This window comes from Lepus europaeus, chromosome 7, assembly GCF_033115175.1.
Source record: "Lepus europaeus isolate LE1 chromosome 7, mLepTim1.pri, whole genome shotgun sequence".
Classification (NCBI taxonomy): domain Eukaryota; kingdom Metazoa; phylum Chordata; class Mammalia; order Lagomorpha; family Leporidae; genus Lepus; species Lepus europaeus.
In genome coordinates this window covers 5,716,885-5,740,535 of record NC_084833.1, presented here as the reverse complement: position 1 = coordinate 5,740,535, position 23,651 = coordinate 5,716,885, and the positions used below count along the sequence as shown (strand labels likewise).

The 23,651-nt window shown below is 67.0% G+C and overlaps 2 protein-coding genes across 4 annotated transcripts; one reads left to right on the top strand and one right to left on the bottom strand.

The window, feature by feature from the left end:
- Window positions 1-216: 216 nt before the first annotated feature.
- Window positions 217-12,934, top strand: SART1 (spliceosome associated factor 1, recruiter of U4/U6.U5 tri-snRNP). Its single transcript, XM_062195808.1, has 20 exons — window positions 217-569; window positions 1,840-1,897; window positions 2,829-2,884; window positions 3,549-3,675; window positions 3,754-3,859; window positions 4,074-4,151; window positions 4,235-4,334; window positions 4,422-4,561; window positions 4,669-4,875; window positions 5,418-5,542; window positions 5,623-5,762; window positions 5,844-5,977; window positions 10,569-10,742; window positions 10,829-10,939; window positions 11,049-11,136; window positions 11,491-11,581; window positions 11,677-11,812; window positions 12,159-12,248; window positions 12,327-12,448; window positions 12,856-12,934. The coding sequence occupies exons 1-20, from the start codon at window positions 257-259 to the stop codon at window positions 12,872-12,874; spliced, it is 2,415 nt and encodes an 804-aa protein (XP_062051792.1). The 5' UTR covers window positions 217-256; the 3' UTR covers window positions 12,875-12,934.
- Window positions 12,935-17,570: 4,636 nt separating this feature from the next.
- EIF1AD (eukaryotic translation initiation factor 1A domain containing) lies at window positions 17,571-23,458 on the bottom strand. Of its 3 annotated transcripts, XR_009866356.1 has the most exons (7): window positions 23,150-23,458; window positions 22,539-22,696; window positions 22,309-22,417; window positions 22,112-22,220; window positions 21,953-22,003; window positions 21,138-21,341; window positions 17,571-18,066 (listed from the first exon to the last, which is right to left on the bottom strand). XR_009866356.1 is itself a non-coding variant. In XM_062195805.1 (6 exons), the coding sequence occupies exons 2-6, from the start codon at window positions 22,623-22,625 to the stop codon at window positions 21,203-21,205; spliced, it is 495 nt and encodes a 164-aa protein (XP_062051789.1). In that variant the 5' UTR covers window positions 22,626-22,696; window positions 23,150-23,458; the 3' UTR covers window positions 18,094-21,202. The 3 variants fall into 3 exon arrangements, 2 of the variants coding, with proteins under 2 accessions (XP_062051789.1, XP_062051790.1); XM_062195805.1 differs by lacking the exon at window positions 17,571-18,066 and having other exon boundaries at window positions 18,094-21,341; XM_062195806.1 differs by lacking the exon at window positions 17,571-18,066 and having other exon boundaries at window positions 18,094-21,341; window positions 22,539-22,693.
- Between the last annotated feature and the right edge of the window lie 193 nt (window positions 23,459-23,651).

Genomic DNA, 23,651 nt, shown 5'->3' with positions numbered 1-23,651 from the left:
TAATCCTGCGCCCGTAACAGCGGCAAAGCCAGCGAGGAGAGCGCGCTCGGCCCACGGCTGGCCACCAGAGCCCCGTGGGGATGCCAGCCCGTCCCCGCCTTCCCATGAGCCTCCGGGGCAAGCGCCCACGCCCACACCGGAAGCGGCCGCTCTTGGTTTCCGGCAACAGGACAGCGGCTGCCGTGCGACCCGGAAGTGTTCCCATTTTGCGTCGTCGGGGCTCGGCGGCTGCCCGGCTCCAGGCGGGCGGGCCACCATGGGGTCGTCGAAGAAGCACCGCGGGGAGAAGGAGGCTGCCGGGACGACGGCGGCGGCCAGCACTGGGGGCGCCGCCGAGCAGCCGCCGCGGCACCGTGAGCACAAGAAGCACAAGCACCGGAGTGGAGGCGGCGGCAGCGGCGGCGGCGAACGACGGAAGCGGAGCCGCGAGCGCGGGAGCGAGCGCGGCAGCGGGCGGCGCGGGGCCGAGGCCGAGGCCCGCAGCGGTGCGCACGGGCGCGATCGCGGCCAGGCCGAGCCCTCGGAGCGGCGCGTGAAGCGGGAGAAGCGCGATGACGGCTACGAGGCCGGTGAGGGGCGGCCGGGCGCGGGAGCCCAGGCAGTGTCCGTGGTGCTGCCCGGGGCTCGGGGCCTCGGCAGTGAGGCCACTGGGGCCTGGGGGTCGAATTGTCCGCTCAGCCCCGCGAGCACCCAGGTTCTCGGGGTTTGGTGTTGGGTGGGCGGAAGAGAGAAGTCGCAGCAGGTGGCTCGCTGGCGGGCGGCGCGCGTGGGGTTCGTGGTGGAGACCCCGGGCAGGGAGGCTGCGAGGTCTTGGGCAGAGGTCGGCAGGAGGGCTGGCGGGGGAGAGAAGCTGCCCCAGCGAGGAGGGACTGCCAGGACCCAGTGGCTGGGGGAGGGTGCTGGAGGCGGGGCCGGGGGTGATGCCTGGGCTCTGAGAGCGCGTGGGGGCACCCAGAGGGTCTAGGAAGCCCCCTGTGAGGTTGTGGCCAGGGCTTGGGGGATGCTGTTTAGCAGCGGGCCCAGGAAGATGCCACAAAGGAGATGCAGTCGCCCGAAAGTCGGGGAGACTGGGAAAGCTCGCGTCGGGGCGCGTGGGACGAGAGTGTCCTAGGAGGAGGGGTTGACCAGCTCACGCCACGCAGGAGATGACACGGAGGCGGGGGCCGGGGTGCAGAGAGGCAGCTGTGGGATAGAGGAGGAAGAGGAGGGTGGGGGGTGCAGGGAGGGCGGGCTCACGGCGCCCAGCTTCCCCCTCTCCGGCGTTCACTTGCGGCTGGAGGAGGCCCCAAATGCTTTGTGCCTGAGCCCCCACATCCAGCGCAGGACAACAGTAAGTTTGCTCCTGACCGCCTGGGTGGCACATGGGACACGGTCACATTGCTGCACCACCCCTGCCCCGTGGGGGAGCCAGACCCCGCCATGACTGGCTGTGCCGCAGCGCCAGGGCTGGTTGGTCTTGCCCTTGGGTAAGACGTGGCCGGAGCAGGGGCAGAGGGGACTGGGGACAGAGAAGCAGAGGGCAGAGTGAGGGAGGCAGGACGTGGCCGTCTTGGGTGACAAAGGGACGTAGGAGCTGAGCTCTGGGAGCCCGCGGGGCCGCTGCCTTCTGCCGGCTGATAGACCCTGGGGTGCGTCTGAGCCAGCGGTGCCGGCTCCTTGGCCCCGGCAGCCCCCGAGCCCCGCAGCTGAGCGGACCCTGGGGCGTGTCAGCCCGCTCTGGCTCCTTGGCCCCGGCAGCCCCCGAGCCCCGCCGCTGAGCGGACCCTGGGGCGTGTCAGCCCGCTCTGGCTGCTCGGCCCCGGCAGCCCCTGAGCCCCCCCCCCCGACTTGTCGTTCCAGCTGCTGGCTCCAAAACCAGCTCCGGAGATGCCTCGTCTCTCAGCATCGAGGAGACCAAGTGAGACCCCTGCGTCTGCGGTGGCCGCGGGGCGGGCAGGGGCTCCCCCGGGCGGGCAGGGGCTCTCTCCCCGGGCGGGCAGGGGCTCCCCCGGGCGGGGCGGGCAGGGGCTCTCTCCCCGGGTGGGCAGGGGCTCTCTCCCCGGGCGGGAGGGGGCTCTCTCCCAGGGCGGGCAGGGGCTCTCTCCCAGGGCGGGCAGGGGGCTCTCTCCCCGGGCGGGGCGGGCAGGGGCTCTCTCCCAGGGTGGGCAGGGGCTCTCTCCCAGGGCGGGCAGGGGGCTCTCTCCCAGGGTGGGCAGGGGCTCTCTCCCAGGGTGGGCAGGGGCTCTCTCCCAGGGCGGGCAGGGGGCTCTCTCCCCGGGCGGGGTGGGCAGGGGCTCTCTCCCAGGGCGGGCAGGGGCTCTCTCCCAGGGCGGGCAGGGGCTCTCTCCCAGGGCGGGCAGGGGGCTCTCTCCCCGGGCGGGGCGGGCAGGGGCTCTCTCCCAGGGCGGGCGGGGGCTCTCTCCCCAGGCGGGCAGGGGCTCTCTCCCCGGGCGGGGCGGGCAGGGGCTCTCTCCCAGGGCGGGCAGGGGCTCTCTCCCCGGGCGGGCAGGGGCTCTCTCCCCGGGCGGGCAGGGGCTCTCTCCCAGGGCGGTCGGGGCTCTCTCCCCGGGCGGGCAGGGGCTCTCTCCCAGGGCGGGCAGGGGCTCTTCCCGGGCAGGCAGGGGCTCTTCCCGGGCAGGCAGGGGCTCTCTGCCCAAGCTGACTGCTGGGAGAGTGCGGGGTTACCCAAGGCCCAGAGGGAGGTGGTGCTCACTGGTTGGGGCAGCCAGGCGTAGGGTCCCCGTTCCCTTCCCCATGCCCTGGACGGCCTGGGTCAGGCCCAATGGGACCCTCAGGCTTACGTGTGCCCCTTTCTTTGACGGCCACTAACACGTGTCTCTTGTCCTCAGTAAACTCCGGGCAAAGCTGGGGCTGAAACCCTTGGAGGTCAATGCCGTGAAGAAGGGTGAGTGCAGGGCGGACGCTGTGGTGTGGCCCCCACGTCCCTGGCCCAGCCCTGGTGCCTGGGAGGCAGCAGGTGCTGGCCCACGTGCTTGAGTTCCTGCCGCCCACGCGGGGACGAGGATGGAGCTCCAGGCTGTGGCCTGGCCCAGCCCTGGCAGTTGCAGGCATCAGGGGAGGGAGCCAGCAGATGGGAGACTCTCCCTCCCCCTCCTCCCCCCCCCCCATTCAAATAAATAAATAAATAAAGTCTTAAGGAAAAGAAGAGTGAGTGTAGAGCCGCCAGGGCTGACAGGGCCTTTAGGAGTGGGGAGGCCATCCTGCAGGGCACCTGAAGACAGGGCGCTGGAGCAGTCAGCGCCCCCTGGTGGCCCCGTGTGTGCCGCCACAGCGGGAGCCTGGGCTTGGCTTGCCGGGGTGCTGTGACGTGGCCGAGGGGCATGCGTGGTGGCCGCAGGCTGCCTGGGCCGTGGGAGATCAGGGGTCCTGACATGTTGTGTGGGTGGCATGGGAGGGCGGGGATGACGGGGCGGGGGGTGGGAAATGAAGGATTCTCCCCTCCCTTGCCCCTCCTGGCCCCTGAGCTGGCAGGGGGCAGGGTGAGTGGCTCCCTCCTCTCCCCACCAGCCATGGGCAAGCATAGCCTCACGTCTGGGCCCCCCTTCCAGAGGCGGGCACCAAGGAGGAGCCCGTGACAGCTGACATCATCAACCCCATGGCCTTGCGCCAGCGCGAGGAGCTGCGGGAGAAGCTGGCCGCTGCCAAGGAGAAGCGGCTGCTGAACCAGAAGCTGGGGTAAGGGGCGCCGGCCGGGGGCGCGGGCGCGCCGGGGCGCGGGCGCGGGCTCCCCCCGCATCACCTTCTTCCCGCCAGGAAGATAAAGACGCTGGGGGAGGACGACCCCTGGCTGGACGACACGGCGGCCTGGATCGAGAGGAGCCGGCAGCTGCAGAGGGAGAAGGACCTGGCAGAGAAGAGGGTGAGCGCCGGGCGCCGCGCAGGGCTGCCAGTGCCTCGGGCCGGCCCTGCCACGAAGGGCACCCCCCTGCCACCCCGGGAGCGGAGAGCGCGGCTCAGGCCGAGGCCGCCCTGGCTGCTCAGCAGCTGGCCTGCAGGGCTTCCTGCCTGATGGGGCCCGGGTGCTTTCTGGGATGCAGGGTGGCCTGAGGCCGCGCCCCCTCCCTGTCCCCCAGGCCAAGCTGCTGGAGGAGATGGACCAGGAGTTTGGCGTCAGCACCCTGGTGGAGGAGGAGTTCGGGCAGAGGCGGCAGGTGAGGCGGGGGGTGCCGCCAGCCATGGTGCTGGGAGCCCAGGGTGGGTGCAGCCCCCCACTCAGCCAGCCCTCCCCGCTCAGGACCTGTACAGCGCCCGGGACCTGCAGGGCCTCACCGTGGAACACGCCATCGACTCCTTCCGGGAGGGAGAGACCGTGATCCTCACCCTCAAGGACAAAGGTGAGTGGAGTGGGTGCCCCGGCGGCCGGCACGGGCGCCGCGAGTCCGGGGCAAGCGCCAACGCAGCCGCCTCTGCCCTGCCCCCAGGCGTGCTGCAGGAGGAGGAGGACGTGCTGGTGAACGTGAACCTGCTGGACAAGGAGCGGGCGGAGAAGAACGTGGAGCTGCGCAAGAAGAGGCCCGACTACCTGCCGTACGCGGACGAGAGCGCCGACGACCTGGCCCAGGCACGCTCCCGGGGCCGGCAGGGCAGGGGCCGGGCGTCCGAGGGGCCGTGGCTCTGTGGCTCTCCGGGAGCCGGCCTGGGTCCCAGCTGGTACCTCTTGCCTTGCAGCAAAAGCCTCGCTCTGTCCTGTCCAAATACGACGAGGAGCTCGAGGGCGAGCGGCCGCGCTCCTTCCGCTTGGAGCAGGGCGGCACGGCCGACGGCCTGCGCGAGCGGGAGCTGGAGGAGATCCGGACCAAGCTGCGGCTACAGGCTCAGTCCCTGAGCACGGTGGGGCCGCGGATCGCCTCCGAGTACCTCACGCCCGAGGAGATGGTGAGCCGGGAGGGCGGCCCGGGGGCGGTGTGGGGCGTCCGGCTCGGGGGTGAGCCGGGAGGGCGGCCCGGGGGCGGTGCGGGGTGTCCGGCTTGGGGGTGAGCTGGGAGGGCGGCCCCAGGGGTGGTACGGGGTGTCTAGCTTGGGGGTGAGCCGGGAGGACGGCCTGGGGGCGGTGCGGGGCGTCCATGGAGCCTCTGCCGTCTGCCAGCTGGTGCCTGGGTTGAGTCACTTGGCTGGGCGTGGGCGCCCGTCTGGCCCGGGGGTGTCAGGAGCTGCCGCCTCGGGCTGCTGCCAGGGCAGTGGTAACGCTCTGAGGGCCGCATGGCCGTGGCAGTAGCGAGTGGCGAGCGGGCTGTGGGCTGGCTGCTGTGTGCCAGCCCTGGCTCTCCCACTCAGGAGCTCAGCGACCCTGGCTTCTCCCCAATGGCTGCCCCACGCCTGCCCCACGCCCCTCCCGTGGGGGCAACATGTAGGGGGAGCCCTTGTCCCGCACATTCTGCCTTGCCCGCCCCGCCTCATGGGCTCCGCTCCGCCCACAGGTCACCTTCAAAAAGACCAAGCGGAGGGTGAAGAAAATCCGGAAGAAGGAGAAGGAGGTGGTGATGCGGGCGGATGACCTGCTGCCTCTAGGGGACCAGAGTCAGGACGGGGACTTCGGCTCCAGGTGGTCCAGGACCCGGGTCGGGTGTAATGGCCGGGCCGGCCCAGGGGCTCCCGCTCACTGCAGGGTCCTCCTGCCCCCAGGTCGCGGGGCCGGGGTCGGCGCCGAGTGCCTGAGACAGAGGAGGAGGCCCCGGCGGGGGAGGAGGAGGAGAAGGAGCCGGTGCCCCCGCTGCCGCCGTCGGACGACACGCGCGTGGAGAACATGGACATCAGTGACGAGGGTGAGGGGCCGGCCGGGAGGGCAGGCTCGGGAGCCCGGGCCCCGGCGGCCAGCGGGCTGAGCGGCTTCTCTGTGTCCCCAGAGGAGGGCGGCGCCCCGCCCCCCGGCTCCCCGGGGGCGCTGGAGGAGGACGAGGCCGAGCTGGAGCTGCAGAAGCAGCTGGAGAAAGGGCGGCGGCTGCGGCAGCTGCAGCAGCTGCGGGACAGCGGCGAGAAGGTGAGACCGGGCCCTGGGCCGGCGCAGCAACCGCAGCTCCGTGGGGACTGGGCCTGCGGACACACGTGCCCGGGGCGGCGGCGGCAGTGCCCACGGGCATACACACCCAGGGTTGGCTGCAGCAGTGCCCACGGGCACACGTGCCCGGGGCAGCAGCGGCAGTGCCCGCGAGCACACACACCCGGGGCGGCGGCGGCAGTGCCCGCGGGCAGGCACACCAATGCCTGCCGTGTACGCGCCGCTGAGCAGGACGCTGCAGGCCCCTGGCCGTTAGCTCCTGGACTGCTGGGGACAGCAGGGGCCCTGTGGACGCAGGGCAAGCAGAGTGGCTCCTGCGAGCGGGAGAGCTGGGCAGACGATAGAACCAGGGTGGGAGCGCACGGCCGGGGCTCGGGGTCTCAGACCAGCGTTCAGGGACGGACGTTGAGGGGTGACGTTAGAAGTGGGACGTGCGTAACACGGGGGGTGGAGGCGGTGGGGACACACCCGGCTTCCCGGCGGGGCCGGAGCAGAGTGAGCGCCGTGGCGCTGTGAGCTGAGGTGTGTGTGGTCATCGCTGGCCTGCGTGGGCGCCCACGTGTGTCCATAGCACACCGTGGGAAGGGGCTGTCGCCTCTTGTGTGGGACGAGACGGCCACAGAGGTGTCGGGCCATGCGGGGTTCCGGCAGCAGCCCCAGAGCAGAGACCACGCTTTCCCGACGCCTGTCCGTGGCGGGGGTCCTGAGCGAGACCAGGCTGGAGGGAGCCTCGGTGGAGGAGTCGCGGAGCGGAAGCCGGGGAAGGGCCTTGGGGCAGCAGCAAGGACGACTTCTAGAGCTGCCGAGCGGCGGCTCCGTGGAGCCCGGGGGCCGGAGGTGCGGGTGAAGGGAGTGAGGCCGGCGGCTTGGGAGGGTACTTCCGGCGGGGCTGGGCGGACTTGGCGTGGACGCATCGTGTAGTGCACGGGGAGGCCCGAGGCTGATGGCCGCGGTGGGGCCGCCAGGCTGTGCAGCCCGAGACGAGACGGGGCGAGTGTTTCTGCTGGAACGAAGGTGCAGACGCTGGACACGTCACTCTGCGGCCCGGCTGTGAAATCACGTGTTCCCCTTGCAGCCCCGCTCACAGCCACCCCAGCCGGCCCGGGAAGTGTCGGGCGGTCTCCGCGGGACCCGGCTGAGGCTCCGGCCCTCACGGGCGTGTTCTTTAAGCAATGGAGATTCTGGAGCTTGCCGGATGCCAAGGCAGGAGAGGGACAGCTTCATGGTGGGAGGGGAGATTCGCAGGCAGGGGCGCCGGGGACGGACAGGGTCTGACGCTGGGGCAGCCGGGGAGGCTCAGGTCAGCTTGTTCTGTTTCCCAGTGAAGACCTGGCAGATGGGAGGGGTGTGGAGGCGAGATGTGGCCCGGCCTGGGGCCTGGGCAGGGCTGGCGGGAGGCTGGGGGGGATCCCTCTCCCTGGGGGCGTGGATTTAAAGGGGAGCTGGGCAGCACCTCTGGCCAGTGCGCTCCTCCTCTCTGGAGTTGTCCAGGCGACCCCAGCGGCAGTGGGACCCTGCGGGGGAGCCCAGGGGTCACTGTGAACGCAGAGGTCCTCAGGAGGGGAGCAGCCGTCACCGAGCCTCAGTGTGGGGGGCGGCACTGTAGCACAGCCGGTTAAGCTGCCGCCTATGGCGCTGGCATCCCGGATCAGCGCCGGTTCAGTCCCGGCTGCTTCACTGTCCCATCCAGCTCCCTGCTGGTGTGCCTGGGGAGGCAGAAGACGGCTGAAGTACACAGGCCCCTGCCGCCTACGTGCGAGACACTGGTGGCGTTCCTGGCTCTTGGCTGTGCCTGGCCCAGCTCTCTCCCTCACGCTGCTCTTCAAATAAATCTGTTTTTAAAAGAAGGAGGGGAGGAGATGGGGAAACGGTGAGTAAGAAGGGAGAGCCAGGGAGAGCCAGTGACAGGCTGGGCCAGGGCCTGGGCGGGAGGAAGCAGGCGCAGGCGTGGGGGTGGTGACCGGAGGCAGTGCTGCCCTCAAGGGACGGCTGGGCCTCGGTGCGTCCCCCGGAGGAGCCCGTGTGACTTCCTGGCCCCCAGGGGGCGTGGCCAGCACCTCCAGGGGGCACTGTGGTCAGTGTCTTGGGGCCGCTTCGTCAGGGCAGAGTGGAACACCTTGACCCCTGCTCTCTCCTGCCTCCCACACTGTGCTGACCAGGAGCCCGCCTCGGGGCAGACGCTGCGTGTGCTGTGGGGCCGGCGGGGCTGGGCTCTGCCGTCAGCCCTGTCACTCCTGACGGCAGTCGGCAGCACACGCAGCACCCAGAGCACGGGTCTGTCTCCTGCAGGCAGCTGTGATCCGTGCGAGGGCACGAGGGTCAGTACACGCCGTAGCACCAGTGGAGGGCTGGGGCGAGGTAGAGGTCAGTACACGCCATAGCACCAGTGGAGGGCTGGGGCGAGGCAGAGGTCTTACTTGAAATAGGGTGGTCAGGGAAGGCCTCCTGGAGGAGGTGACTGTTGACCCAAGATCTAAATGAAGCAGCCTCCCTGGTGTCTTAGGAGAGGGTCCAAGCTGAGGGAGCGCCTTCGCTACCCAAGGCTGGGGGCAGGAGTGGGCCGGGCTGCTCAAGGAGCGATGGGCCTGAGCGCTGTAGGTGTGCAGTGTTCGCCCTCGTCCCTGTGGGTGTGCATACGGTGTCCTAGGCGGTCAGCACGTGGGGACCACACAACCCAGGGCTGCACGGAGGAGCACGGAGGAGCAGAGTCGAGGCGGTCGGGGGCGAGGCGGTCCGGTCCGGGGCGTATGCAAGTTCTGTTTTTCAAAGACCTGGAGACAAAGCAGGCAGCAGGGGGACCAGCTGGGAGGCCTGCGGTGTAGCCCTGCGTGCGGGGAGAAGTGCTGGGATCCACAGTGCCCTGGAGCGGGGAGGTGACAGTGTTTGCCCGTGGATCACGTGGGGGGTGTGAGAGAGAAGCTGAGGAGGGCTCCCAGGACTGGAGACTCGCACTGCTGGCTAACCGGGGGCCCCTTCCTGGGGAAGGTCGAGCGTGTGGTTTGGTCAAGTTTGCGACACCTCTCTGTGGGAGGCGACACCGCGCAGGCAGACGGGACTGGAGTGCTGACCGCGTGTGCAGACAGGGTGACGTGGGGCGGCTGGGACCAGAGTCGCGTGTGGGCCTGGCAGAGCGGCTGAGAGTAGGTGCTCCTGTGTCCCCGCGTGCCCGCGCATAGGCTAGACAGACGGGAGCGCGTCCCTGCCCTCGGCTCTTCCAGGTGCCGCGGCGGACGCCCTCCTCTGTCGCTGTCACAGAACAGGGTTCTGTGTGACGCGCAGATGAACTGTCTAACCTTCAAACTTGGTATTTGAAAGAGAGCTCCTGCCTGCTGGCGCGCTCTCCAAGACCTTGGGGCTGGGCCAGGTCGAGGCCTGCAGTGGGTCTCCCGTGCGGGGCAGGGACCCAGCTACCTGAGCCATCGCCGCTGCCTCCCGAGGCGCAGTCGGCAGGAAGCTGGAGTCGGGCAGAGCCAGGACTCGGCTCCCTGTGCCCCAGTGTGGGGGGTGGGCGTGGGGACTGTCAGGCCAAGGTCCATGCTCCCCACATGACTGCAGCGGCCCAGACCGGGCCAGAGCAAAGCCGGAACCCAGAACTCCATCGGTCTCGCACGTGGGCGGCAGGGTGCAGGCATAGGAGCCAGCTCTCCCTCTCGGGCACATTGGCAGGGGCTGGCACAGGAGCAGCCAGCCAGCGTGCTAACAGCTCTCGGATAGAGGACGCCGGCGCCACAGGGCAGCGCACAACGCTGGCCCTGTTTTATTGAAAACCTGTGCATGTGTTAGGTGTGCCCTTTTATGTTCACGGTGTTCATTAAAAAGTAAACATAGTAAGAGTGAAGGGGTCGGCACTGCGGTATAGCGGGTAAAGCCACCGCCTGCAATGCCAGCATCCCAAATGGGCGCTGGTTCAAGTCCTGGCTGCTCCACTTCCGATCCAGTTCCCTGCTGTGGCCTGGGAAAGGCTCCTGGCTTCGGATCGGCGCAGCTCTGGCCGTTGCGGCCATTTTGGGGGGTGAACCAGTGGATGGAAGACTTCTCTCTGCTCTGACTCTGTGGCTCTTTCAAATAAATAAATAGATCTTTGTGGGGGGGGGGAGTGAATGGAAGGGGGTGCAAAAGTGGATGTAGCGTCTAGAAGCTTCTCCAAGGAGTTTGTGGTCACGGGAGCTGGGGGTTTAGAGAGGGGAGACCCTAGGGATCCTCCCTCACGTGTGTGTGGCTAAGCATCTGCCGTGCCAGGAGGGCAGGCAGAAGGTGTGGTGCCCGGGGTGGGAGCGAGAGGCCAGACTCTGGGAGTCGTGAGTGGCAGGACCGCCGCCGTGTGCCCAAGGGAGGGGTTCTGGAGGAGGGGCCGTGCAGGATCCTGGATGAGTTCAGTGTAGGCGGCCACGGACGGCCGTGGCGCAGAGCAGTGACCTGGGGCACGGACGGGCTGGGGGCAGGAGCGGCCAGTTGGAGGTGTGTTCGCGGTGGGCATGGCCTTTGCCGCCACGAGGGAGGGTCTGTGGGTTCCTAGTCTCCATGGCGTCACCCCAGGACCTTCTGGGTTTGCCCACAGCCGCTCCCTCCCTAGGTGGTGGAGATCGTGAAGAAGCTGGAGTCTCGGCAGCGGGGCTGGGAGGAGGACGAGGACCCCGAGCGCAAGGGGGCCATCGTGTTCAACGCCACCTCCGAATTCTGCCGCACCCTGGGCGAGATCCCCACCTACGGGCTGGCCGGCAACCGCGAGGAGCAGGAGGAGCTCATGGTGCGCCCGGGCCTGCTCCGTCCCCAGGGGAGGGGGCGGCCGGCGGGGACTGGGCTGCCCGGGCTGACCTGGACCTTCGGCCCCAGGACTTCGAGCGAGACGAGGAGCGCTCAGCCCACGGTGGCTCCGAGTCCGACGGGGAGGAGAACATTGGCTGGAGCACGGTCAACCTGGACGAGGAGCAGCAGCAGCAGGACGTGAGGGCGCTGCGGGGGGCGGGGCGGGGCCCGGGGCAGGCAGGCGGTGACCAGGGAGGGGGTTAAGGGCCCGGGTGCTCCGCTCACCCCCCCCCCCGTGCTCCCCCAGTTCTCTGCCTCCTCTACCACCATCCTGGACGAGGAGCCCATCGTAAACAGAGGCCTGGCCGCCGCCCTGCTGCTGTGTCAGAACAAAGGTGGGCCCCGGTGCTGGGGGGAGGGTGGGAGGCCACCACCACTGCCCCGCCTCCTCGCCAGTCCCAAGCCCTGAGCCGTCGCCCTTCCCCCGCCCAGGGCGGTCCCCCGGGCATCTGTCCCTGCGGCTTTGCCTTCAAGGCTCTGTCTCTAGGGGGATCAGGGGGCGGGGAAACAGTGGTGGCTTTGGCATGGGACACTGGGGTCAGGACCCAGGTGGCCAGTGGCCCTGGCACGGGGCTGTTTTCGGTTCTCTGTCTATAAAACGGGCCTGACACCCTGACCTCCCCGGCACCGGCTCCCCCAGCTGCCCCGAAGCTGTGCCGTCCGGAGCCTCACGGCCTCTCTGTCCCCAGGGCTGCTGGAGACCACAGTGCAGAAGGTGGCGCGGGTGAAAGCGCCCAACAAGTCCCTGCCCTCGGCCGTGTACTGCATCGAGGACAAGATGTGCGCGTGGGCCGCGGGCGGGCGGCTGGGCGGGCGGGCAGGTGGGCGGGCAGGTGGGCGAGCGGCAGCTCACCCCGCGGCCCCACCCCGCGCAGGGCCATCGATGACAAGTACAGCCGGCGGGAGGAGTACCGGGGCTTCACCCAGGACTTCAAGGAGAAGGACGGCTACAAGCCGGACGTGAAGATCGAGTACGTGGACGAGACGGGCCGGAAGCTCACGCCCAAGGAGGTGAGTGGGGCCCTGGCACACAGGGCCAAGGAGAGTCCGGGCCCACGGGGTGACCCAGCGAGCTGTCGGGACCTCTCCTTGCGTGGGCAGCGCTGGGTCCCTGCACCTGCTCGGGCCCCCACGCTCCCTGGGGCCTCCCTCCCGGCCCTGCCTGCCCCACACCCCAGGTCTCACCTGGGTCCCCAGCGCCCCCAGAATAGCACATCCGTCTGAGCCTGTGTCCCCACCGATGCAGGGGCCTCGCCCACCCCCTTCCACAGTCTCAGCCCAGCACGGGGTGGGCCCCCTGTGCCTGCTGGGGCGCGCCCGGGTCCCTGCAGCTCCCCGCCACGCCCTGTGTCCCCAGGCTTTCCGGCAGCTGTCTCACCGCTTCCACGGGAAGGGCTCGGGCAAGATGAAGACGGAGCGGCGGATGAAGAAGCTGGACGAGGAGGCGGTGGGTGCAGGGTGAGGGCGGGCGGGAGGGCGGCTGCCCCCTGCCCGCCCGCCCGCGCTGACCTCGGCCGGCCCACAGCTCCTGAAGAAGATGAGCTCCAGCGACACGCCGCTCGGCACCGTGGCGCTGCTGCAGGAGAAGCAGAAGGCCCAGAAGACGCCCTACATCGTGCTCAGCGGCAGTGGCAAGAGCATGAACGCGTGAGTGGGGCCGGCGGGGCGGGGCCGGAGAGGGGCGGGGGAAGAGAGGGCGGGGCTGGGGATGGGGCGGGGCTGGAGAGGGATGGGGAGGGGCGGGGAGAGGAGAGGGCGGGGCCGGAGTGGGCGGGGGAAGAGGGGAGGGTGGGGCTGGAGAGAGGGCGGGGCCGGAGAGGAGAGGGATGAGGGCGGGGGCCGGAGGGGGCGGGGGAAGAGAGGGCGGGGCTGGGGGCGGGGCTGGGGGCTGGGCCGGAGAGGGATGGGGAGGGGCGGGGAGGGGAGAGGGCGGGGCCGGAGAGGAGAGGGATGAGGAGAGGGCGGGGGCCGGAGGGGGCGGGGGCGAGAGGAGAGGGCGGGGCCGGAGGGGTACACGCCCTTGTCCCTCGGGCTGACGCGCGCTTCTCCCGCAGGAACACCATCACCAAGTGAGGCCGGCCTCCCCCCTTCCCCCTTCGTAGTAAATAAAGCCCCCTCCTTATTTTTCCTCCCTGGTCGTGGTGAAGGTTCCAGGGCTCCGCTGGGCGGGGGGTGGGCCGGGCCGACCCCTGGGCCGCAGTGTGAACTTCCCCGAGCCCCTCCGCATCCCAGGGTGCGTGTGAGGGCTCCGTGGACTCCCGCAACTGTTCACGCATTCACCTGGGAGCGAAACCGGGCAGGTCCCTGGACACCTGGGTGTGCAGTCTGGCCTCTGCCCGGGGAGACCCGGCGGTCAGCGGACGCCAGTGTGAGAAGGCCGGAATCCCTGCTGGGATCCTCCCTGCACTGGGGCCAGCTCGCCCTGGGGGTCATGGCGCCCCCTCCCTGCAGGGCCAGCTTTCTGCTACGAGGGGAGGGGGTTTTCAGACTTGGTCCCCCGGCCTCCCAGGATGCACACCCCGACCCGTGTCCACAGGGCAGCCCAGGGGCTGGGCTCTGCGGGGCGGAGGGCCACCTCCTGGCCTCTGCCCCAGCCCCTCTGTTCTGTTGAGAAGAGTGAGGGCGTCCTCCCCCGCGGGGGTGTCCACCCACGGTGACTCCACGAAGGGGTTCCTTGGAGCCGCAGGGAGCACGCAGGAGCCCGGAGTCCACGGGCAGGTGATGGCGCAGACGCCCGGCACAGCTCCGGTGGTTCCCACGCTCCACATTAGAACAAGCGGCCGAACTTTAACACGTCGTCTTGGGAAGAGCTAAGGACAAAGTGCGCGTCCCTGAAAATGAGACGCCCAGGACCAGGGGCCCGCTCTGCGGCCAGGGCGCTGCTCGCGCTCCCCGGTCCCCACTCAGGCCTGCCGCTGGCTTTTCCCGCCAGCCCCTCCCTCGGTCTCGGGCCCGGCACCTGCTGGGTGTGCCAGGTGCGTGGTGAATGGGCTGCGTCTCCAGATGGGGAATTCGGTGTTGGTGGGCAGTTCTGGTGACCCCGGTGTGGCGATGGGCCCTGGCTGAGAAAGCCGAGGCCTGGCCTACAGCTGTGGTGGGCCCAGGAGACCACTGACGGCGAGGAAGCAAAGGGACTTCCAGCCACCTTCAGAGGCCCCCTCCAGGAAGCCCCCCGGGCTGCCAGTGTCTGCTGAGCCCCAGGCCAAGGACTTGCCCTACTCTCCCTGAGGGACTCCAGGCCGTGCCCGCCCCTGGGTGGGGCTAAGGGCCACAGAGTGCACCAGGAGCCCGAGACCCAGGGCAGGTGGGCTCCCAGGTCTGCTGCTCGGCAGTGGGCGAGGCCACGATACTGTCCTGACCCTAGCCCTGGGCAGGAGTCAGCCCGCGGGGCAGTGCGCCCGAGCCTGGTGGCAGGGCCTGGGCAGGGCTGCCTGCATGTGGCGCCTGTCTCCTCCCCTCAGGAAGCACCCCGGCCGCAGAGTCCCGTGTTCTCTGCAGGATGGGCCGTGCACTCGGACGAGGGCCACTGGAAGGCAGAGTGGACTCTGCTCCCCACTGCTGACACAAGTGTTAGAGCCCAGGGGCACAAACCAGCCAGGCTGCTGGGCCTGGGCCTGACAGGTGGGCGCCCCTCTGACCGCAGAAGCCTGGCCACGCAGCTGCTTCCCACAGGCCTGGGTCCCCCTCATCCGGGGGTCCTGCTCCCTCTGGGCTGTGCCCTCCTCTGCCTGGGTCCCCCAGCCCCTCAAGCCTCGGTGGCCACACCCCAGCCGGGGGCTCCCGTCTGCTGTAGCTGACCCTCACGGTGGAGTGAGGCCTGTTGGGCGCACAGGGCGGGGAACCTGCCTTCACCCAGCCCAGGCAGAGGCTCTGCCCCTTCTCCCGTGTGGGGGACCCACATCAGGGTGCCGTGGGAGAAGGTGACCCTGGGCAGCACAGCCTGGGGCTGTCCTTGGGGTTGGCCGAGGCTGGCCCCAGTGAAGAGAGAATTCTCAGATGTCCAGCACCTGCTGAGGGGCCTGAGGAAGGAGGGTGGAGATGAGGGAAGCTACTCCCGCTGACAGTCACCTTCCCCAGTGCTGTGGAAGCCTGGGCTGGGCCCCTCCCGGTGGACCAGTGGACCAGCAGGGCCTCGGCCTCCCTGCGGGCGGCGCTCCTGTCCCAACGCCTCCCCGCTGTAGTGTGCAGCTGCGATGACTTGGGCCTCCTTCCCCAGTCTGTGGGGCGATGCGGAGCTGCAGGTCTCAAGGTCTCCAGTGCTGCCAGGGGGTGCAGACACCTGGGAGCCGGCCCTTTCTCTGACTGGCGCTGTAGTGGCTCAGAAAGGCTGCCAGCCAAGGTGGCAGAAGGCTCAACCCAGGGGGCTGCGGCTGGGCCTCCCCACCTGTGCTGGCCCCTTGCAGCCCCTGGGACTTGGCCAGGCCAGTGGGGCAGAGTGGCCTCAGGGCAGCTGCAGGGGGCGCCAGTGCTCTCCGCCTTGCCCTGTGGCTGTCAGAGCCCTGTCCCCCGCTGCCGGGTGGGGACTTCTCCCTGTGCCTGCTGGGGTTGGTCCTCCAGAGGCCTCACGCTGCACCAGGAGGGAAGACTGGGTGGCCGCTGATTCCCACTCCAACCCCAGACAGCTGGGAAGGGCAGCGGCCTCCCCACCCCCCACTCTGGGAGGGGGTGCATTCCCATGGGAGAGGGTTCCAGCTCTCGATGGACAAGTCTGGGCCGTTCTCAGTCCCCTCACGGGAAAGCAAGGGCGTGGACACTACAGAGCGCAGTGTCGGGGACAAGCAGCCGCCTCTGTCAGCGTGCTGGGCTCCAGCCCACAGAGGCCGCGTGGCTGGTGAGACACGGGGAGGTTTTCTGGGGAAACAGGGTTTGTTAGGTAAAGTTCTGACTCCAAGCCAAGCTTCTAGATGCAATGTCAAACCTCACGGACCCAGTGAGGCGGGGACTCCGTCCTCAGGGGAAGGCGCACAGCCCGAGCACATGAGACAAACTCCGTGAACGGGAAGACGGCTCACGAGGCCAGAAGCGAGCAAACACCCAACGGCAGGGGCTGACAAGCAGACAGACCCGCTGTAACCCCAGCACACACGGCGTCCCTTTACCTGCCTGCCTGTTGTGGGACAGACCCCTGCGGGTCAGGTGCCGCTCGTCGGGCTCCCCGGCCCCAGACCGGCCTTACCGGACACACGGGAGGGGTCCCCAGCTGCCCCGGCCCCAGCCCCGGCCTTCCCCGACACACGGGAGGGGTCCCCAGCTCCCCCTGCTCCAGCCCCGGCCTTCCCCGACACACGGGAGGGGTCCCCGCCAGTAAGGACCACGTGTAAACTGGAGCTCGCAGAAAACAGCGGCGGAGCAGGCACGGAGACAACCGTGAGGACCTGGGAACAGCAGGCTCTGCCCAGAGGGGTCTACACTTACAGGGACCCAGGGGAACCCGGGAACAGCTGGCTCTGCCCGGAGGGGTCTACACTTACAGGGACCCAGCAGCGGGGCCGTGGTCGGCGCTGCCTGGAGGGGTCTACAGGCAGCCCCCATGCACACAGCGCCCACAAAACTGCTCCAGAGTTTTGTGTATGGACAGGTGATCCTGGGATTGTTACCAGAGAATGGCAGGGTTCTTGTCTTCGCGCAAGAAAGCATTGAGGCGTGAGACAGAGCAGTGGGAGGTAACACAGTAGGTGCATTAGGGAAGGGACGTCGTCAGGACGGATGGGCGCCCCTCCAGACAGAGCCTGAGACAGAGCGCCCAGTCGCTCAGACTGGGGGGGGGGGGGGCGAGGTTACATGTTGAGTGATCACACCTGGCCAGGCAGGCGGGCGGCTCAGCAGAGGCAGAGGGCTGAGCGCAGTCCGGTGGGGGGGGGGGGGGGGTGTTAAGGAGATGGGTCTCTGTCTTCACACATCTCCTCCTGGAACAAAGGATCCTATGGCTGTAAATATTAGGAAGCTCCTATCCGAGTTTTCCCCTGAAGGTTTCAGACAGGAGGAAGCCTAGCTGGGCCATCCTGGGTTCAGAGGAAGGGTGAGCAGGGCCCCCTAGAGGATGGGTATCCGGAGCAGGGGGTTTGAGATGCAGGTACTGGGCTCATCTGGGAGACTGTGGAGGGATTGGCAGGCAGAAGGGGCGGGGACCCCACCTGGCAGGTTATGGGTAGGAGGGGGCAGGGCAGGACGCGAAGGCTGGGCTGCCCCTGAAACGTCATCGGGACGACTTTGAGATGCAGATGCTGGATGTAGACGCCTTCTCTTTGGGCCTTTGTCACACACGTAAGCTCATAGCTGACTTCCTACCTAACAGGATGACAAAATAAGGATCTAACAGGCAGAGCTCCGCCCCCTGGAAAGGCCGCCACCACCAGCACAGGTATCTTATAAACAAATTCCTGCTCCACACACACACTATTCAAGCCTGAATAAAATGATCCAATGTCTAAACCATCTGCTCGGCCAGCAGGAATGGACATCAGTGGACAGGACAGAGGGGCCGATGCCGTGGCTAGCACACTAAGCCACTGCCTGCGGAGCCGGCCTCCCATCCAGATGCTGGTTTGAGTCCCGGCTGCTCCACTTGTAACCCAGCTCCCTGCCAATGTGCCTGGGAAAGCAGCAGAGGACAACAAAGTTCCTGGGCCCCTGCACCCACGTGGGAGACCCAGAAGCAGCTCCTGACTTCAGCCTGGCCCAGCCCTGGTCACTGTGGCCATACGGGAAGTGAATTAGCACATAGGAGACCCTTCTCATTTTCAAATTATTTCAAATAAATAAATCTTTAATAAAATAGGAGAGGCTCGGTGCTCTGCTCAGAGGCTGCCGACCCCAGCCTGCTGTGACGCACACCTGGGGCAGTGGTGATGGCTCGGCAGCTGGTTCCTGCCGGCCACGGGTTTTGTTTGCATTTGGCAAGTGACCCAGTGGGCGGGAGCTCTCTTTCTGCCTCTCAACTAAGGAATCATCTTTTCAAAACACGAAATTAGGGGCCAGCATTGTGGCTCAGTGGGTTAAGCCGCCACCTGCGACACTGCCATCCCACATGAACGCTGGTTCGAGTCCCGGCTGCTCCAGTTCTGATCCAGCTTCCTGCCGATATACCTGGGGAAGCAGCAGGTGATCCGAGTTCTTGGACCCCCGCCACCCATAAGAGACCGAGCTGGAGTTCTGGTTGTCTGGCTTCGGCCTAGCTCAGCCCCTACTGTTGCGCCATTTGGGGAGTGGACCAGCAGACGGAAGATCTTTGTCTCGCCTTCTGTCACTCTGCCTTTCAAATACATCTAAAAAGAAAGAAAACAAAAACACTATGCATGGATTTCAAAAACCTTTGCACCAAAATGAGACACCCTCCATCTGCTGGTTGGCTCTCCAAATGCCCGTAACAGCTAGGGTTAGGCCAGGCCAAAGCCAAGAGGCCGGAGCTCTCATCTAGTTGTCCCAAGTGGGCAGCAGGGGCCCAGCCACTTGAGCCATCACCTGCTGCCTCCCCAGACAGACAGGTGCCCGGGTAGGAGGGAGCAGCTGGAACTGGAACCTGGCACCTCGAATCCTGCACCGAAAGCACACCCCAGTCGTCAGTCTCCTGTGACATCCTGCAGGACTCTAGTACACACACACACACACACACACGCACTGAGTCACTAAGCAACAGGAAGTGGACGAGGCGCAGCTGGGGAGATGGGGACGGCGGCACAGGTTCTTAGCACATCTGATGCCTACAGACCCTGCGGAATGACCCCCACGTCTGCCCCTCCGCCTGAAAAGGCCAAGTCAAAACAAAACAAAAACCGACGACGCCCTCAGGAGAGCAAGGGCAAGGTTCTAGCACCAGGGAGGAGGCAGACAGCGCCGGCTTCCAGGCCGGCGCGTGACGTCTCTGAGGCTGCTAACGGCAAGCGTCTCGCCAACGCTTTTCCTTTGGCTCAGAACACCACGAACCCATCGGTCCCAGAGGCCTCAGGCCCAGCCCCACTGGAGCAAAACAAGGTGGAGGCAGGGCTCAGGCAAAAACGTGTCTCCTGGTTTTTGGCTACCTTTTTTTTTTTTTTTTTTTAAAGATTTATTTATTTATTTGAAAGTCAGAGTTACACAGAGAGAGGAGAGGCAGAGAGGGAGGGAGGGAGGGAGAGGGAGAGGGAGAGGGAGAGGGAGAGGGAGAGGGAGAGAGAGAGAGAGAGAGAGAGAGAAAGAGGTCTTCCATCTCATGGTTCACTCCCCAATGGGCCACAACAGCCGGAGCTGCGCCAATCTGAAGCCAGGAGCCAGGAGCTTCTTCTGGGTCTCCTACACAGGTGGCAGGGGCCCAAGCACTTGAGCCACCTTCCACTGCCCTCCCAGGCCACAGCAGAGAGCTGGACTGAAGTGGAGCAGCTGGGTCTCGAACCGGCACCCATATGGGATGCTGGCACTGCAGGCCAGGGTATTAACCCACGGCGCCACAGCGCCGGCCCCTAGGCTGCCATTTCTTAACGACGTGTGAGCTGTGGTGGGCACGACCTACCACAGCAGCGGGATACGGGAGATGGGACAGAAGTTTTGAAATTGACACGTACAGGGACTGCTGGGCAGCGCCGAGTGTCCTGCTGAGGCTGCTAACCCCGGATGTAAGGTCCGACTGGCGGCCTTCCAGCCTGGCGAGAGTGACTCGGGTGTGGACAGTGACTGGCGTTCACCCAGGGCAGGTTCACGCAGGGAGGCTGGGAGCACAGAGGGAGTGCAGGAGGGGGTGGGGTTGGCAGTGCACAGGGCGCAGTGGAATCGAGGCCGGGGTAGAGGACACACCGCACAGGTACTGTCGCCTGCAGGGAACCCTCGGGGCTCCCAGGAGTGCCTGGGGCTGCAGGCAGCAGGCCCGAACAGAAGACAAGGGCCTGCCTGAGCGCTGGGCCAACAAGGACCCAGGGAGCACACCGCTGGACAGCGCCATCACGGGCGCAGAACATGCGCCAGCTAAGGTGACAACCGTGCCGGGAGGCGGACTTCAGGGACCGAGCCAGTGACTAGGTCAACGCCCGCAGGGCACAGCCACAAAGCTTTCAAAACGGGACATGGGAGCCGGCGCTGCGGTGGAGCAGGTAACCCGCCACCAGCGGTGCCGCCATCCCATGTGGGTGCCAGATCAAGACCCGGCTGCTCCACTTCCGATCCAGCTCTGCTGTGGCCTGGGAAAGCAGTGGGAGACGGCCCAAGTGCTTGGGCCCCTGCACCCATGTGGGGGACCTGGAAGAAGCTCCTGGCTCCAGACTGGTGCAGCTCTGGCCATCGTGGCCAACTGGGGAGTGAACCAGCAGATGGCTCTCTTTCAAATAATTAAAATCTAAAAAAAAGTTGGAAAACCTGGTTCTCAGACGGCCAGTGGGCAGTGGCCAGAGATGGTCTGAGCAGCCACAAGGCAGCCACCATCCCGGGCCCTGGAGCCGAGGCACTAAGTCCGGGGTGAGGCCGGCTGCCGTCCTCAGGCGACAGCAGGTTTACAGCAGCATCAGGAGTGGGCGTGGCCAGAGTGAGGCCTTGTGCCGCCGTGGGTTAAGCTGCCACCTGGGATGCCTGCGCCCCGTATGGAGTCCCTTGCTGCAGTCCGGGCTCCTCTCTGCTCTGACCCCACTTCCTGCCAATGCACCCAGGAGGCAGCAGCTAACGCCCAAGCACCTGGGTTTCTGTCGCCCACACAGGAGGCCTGGCTGGAGCTCCTGGCTTCAGCCTGGCCTGACCGTAGACGTTGCAGACATCTGGGGAGTGAACCAGCAGATGGAGATCTGTCTGCCTCTCCCTCTCTCTGACACTGCCTTTCAATTAAACAAACCTTAAAAAAAAAAAAAAAAAAAAAACAGAAACAAAAAAACTTTATGGACACAGAGATTTGCTGCCCACACTACTCGTTCTGGAGGTGACAGTTAAGGGTGGGACAAAGATGGGGTCCAAACAGGGGATGTCCAAGACACCATGGCCTGGGCGCTCATGTGGTAAGGTGGCCACACAGGCAGGGGACGTGGCTTGCACGGCACCAAGGCGCTCACCCTGAGCGTCTCCCGGAGGCGGCGGGGACCAGCTCCTGGGCTGCAACCCGGAGAGCCTGCATCCAGTGCAGCTGGTCCCATGGTTACACAGGCGCAAGGAGGCAGCGCCCAGGGCCTGGCGCTTTCTCAGCGTCCCCGGAGAGAGGACAGAGCAAATAAAGCCCCCGGGAGACTTCGGCCGTTTCCCATTTCTTTCCCACTCAGTGGCCAGAGGGTCTCCACCCCCGCAGAGAGCCACTCAGACACCAGTGCAGGTCACCGCCCACCGGGGGTTTAATTCGCCTGCGAGAGAATCGGTGTAGAGAGGGAGCCTGCCTCTTTCCCGTCCAGGGCACCTGGAATGTCCAAGCCCAGAGGCGCCAGGGCCTAGTCCCTGAGCAGTGGAAGGTGGTCCTTGTCCTCAGGCTGTCTCCTCGTCTTCGCTCTCTTCCTCGCTCTCGTGGTACTGTCTGCGGTTGGTGTTGACGAAGAGGTCAGAGTCGTCTTCAGAGCTGGACTCCTGTGAGTGCGGCTCAGCTGGGAGTTCGGGCTGAGTCTGTCTGTGTGGGCGGAAGAGGACACTCAGCCCAACATCTTCGGGGAAAACCATTCTGCAACCAAGGGTCCCACAAAAGGAAGACCATCGGGCCCACCAAAGCACAGCGCTCCCTTGAAGACCAAGAGGAGAGACAGGGTCACGGCAACAGCACAGCGACCACACCCAGCTCCTGTCACTCCACGCAGGCAGGGGCTCTCATCGAGCACCCCGTTACGGGGAACAGAAGCTGTACTTTTCCCTAAAGGCACCAGGGTGAACCCTGTTTTCTGTTCCCCCTGCCCTAAGGCTGGTTTTCTTATCCCCCAAGATTTACTTCAAAGTCGGAGCCGCAGACAGACATCTGGTTCACTCCCCAGATGGCTGCAACGGCCAGGACTGGGCATCACCTAGGACTCCCACACGGGCCATCTTCCACTGCTCTTCCCAACCCCTAGTGAGGAGCCGGGTGGAAGTGGAGCACCCAGGACACAAGCTGATGTCCACGGGAGGGGATCTGCCCGCCAGGCCTCGACGCCAGCCCACACGGGAGGGGATCTGCCCGCCAGGCCTCCACACCAGCCCACACGGGAGGGGACCTGCCCGCCAGGCCTTGACGCCAGGCTTGTTCCTTACCTGCTTCTGTTGTCGTTGTGGTTCTCGGCCACTGCAGAGAAGGCCTCCGGCCTGTGCCAAGGGAAGGACCAGGGTCAGAGGGGACAAGGCAACGTCTGGCCGCGGCCCAATTCCCTAGCGCAGCACCCCCCGGAGGCCAGGGGCCAAGGCCCCGCCTACCATTGCCCCTCCTTCTGCAGGGAGCGCACGTGGTCCTTGCAAAGCACGAAGCAGATCTCAGCCTTCACCTTCTCGCCCTCTTCTATGGGGTCAACGATGAGAAAGTCTCCTGGGGCCAGAGCAGGAGAGGCGGTCAGTCCTGCCCCCTCCGGGAAAGCCAAGGCCCGGGCTCGGCCGCCGCGGGGCCGGCCCCTCACCTCTCTTGATCCAGATGTTCTTCCGGTACTTGGAGGGCATGCTGACCAGGAAGCGCTGCCCCTGGGCCGTCTCCACTTCGTGCAGGTTGTTCCCGGGGGTTCGGAGGACCTGGTCCGGGAAAGACCAAGCGCCGGTCTGCCTCACCAGAGCTAACAGCCTGCGAGCCGCACGGCACCCTCCCGCACCCAGGGCCCAGGGGACTGCAGGGCGGGGGAGGCCAGCCGCTCACCCTCACGATCTGCTGGTGCTCCGAGGGCACCATGTGCTCTCCCAACACCTCCTTCACCACGTGCTTCCTCTTGGTGGCCTGCGACATGCTGAGTCCTGGCCAGGGCGGGCAGGGCCGCAGACACCGTCAGATCCCCCGGGCTGGCAAGCGACCTGCTACTGAGGAGAGAGCACCGGGGTTAGGGGCCCTGACGCCCACCTGGCTGCGTTCCGACCCCGCCTTCGCTTCCCTGGGCCCCGAGAGTTGGCTCAGATCGTCAGAGGGCGAGATAATGAAAACGGCTCGGAGCAGCCACGGAAGGTGGACTCCTGTTCCCTTCGACGCCGGGATGACCACACAGCTGCGCGCGGGGTCCAGAAAAGCCATTCCGGCGACCTCTCTGGGCGGGGTGAGATGAAGGGTGCCGCCCTCAGCACGCGGGCACGCCCTGGCCCAGCGCCGCTGGACACGGACGAGGGGGCCGCGGCCATGGCCAGCCGCACCTGCCGCACCTGGGCGCTGGCCAGGGGGCGGGGCCGGGTGCCACAAGGCTGGGGGACCGCCGACGTGCCGCCCCCCGGCTTCCGGCCCCGCCACCTCGGAGGACAGGCCCTCGGAGAGACCAAGCTTACTTTCCGGCCCTCGCTCTCCGCGGGTGCGGTCCGAGCAGCCCCCCCCGTCGCCAGGCTGAACGCCCGCACTTCAACGCCGAGCCGACGAGAGCACAAAGGCAGCAGCTGCCGGCCGTCAGACAGCGCCGTCCGCTCGTACTCCGGCCTCCGGCGCTCCCGGTCCGCGCAGTCCAACTCAGCGGGGACTACAGGAGTCCCGGTCCCTTCCAGGAACTGAACTTCCGCCGTTGCCCCGGAAGCCGTCCGCTCACCCGTCCCCTCCCTCGTCCGTCCCTCTAACTCTTCCCCCTCGCCAGGTCGGTCAAGCCCTTGCGTTCCGCGTGCCGGGCAGAGAGAGAAAGTCTCCCCGGCAGTGCGCTCCCTCACGCCCGGGAGAGGCCCGGGAGAGGCCCGGGGAGTGAGGCGGCAGGAACCGGCCGGCTTCCCGCGAGGGGCCGCTGAGGACGCCCTCCAAGCTCGGGAGATGCGGTGGGGGGCGCGTCTCCACTCTGTGGCTCGGAGG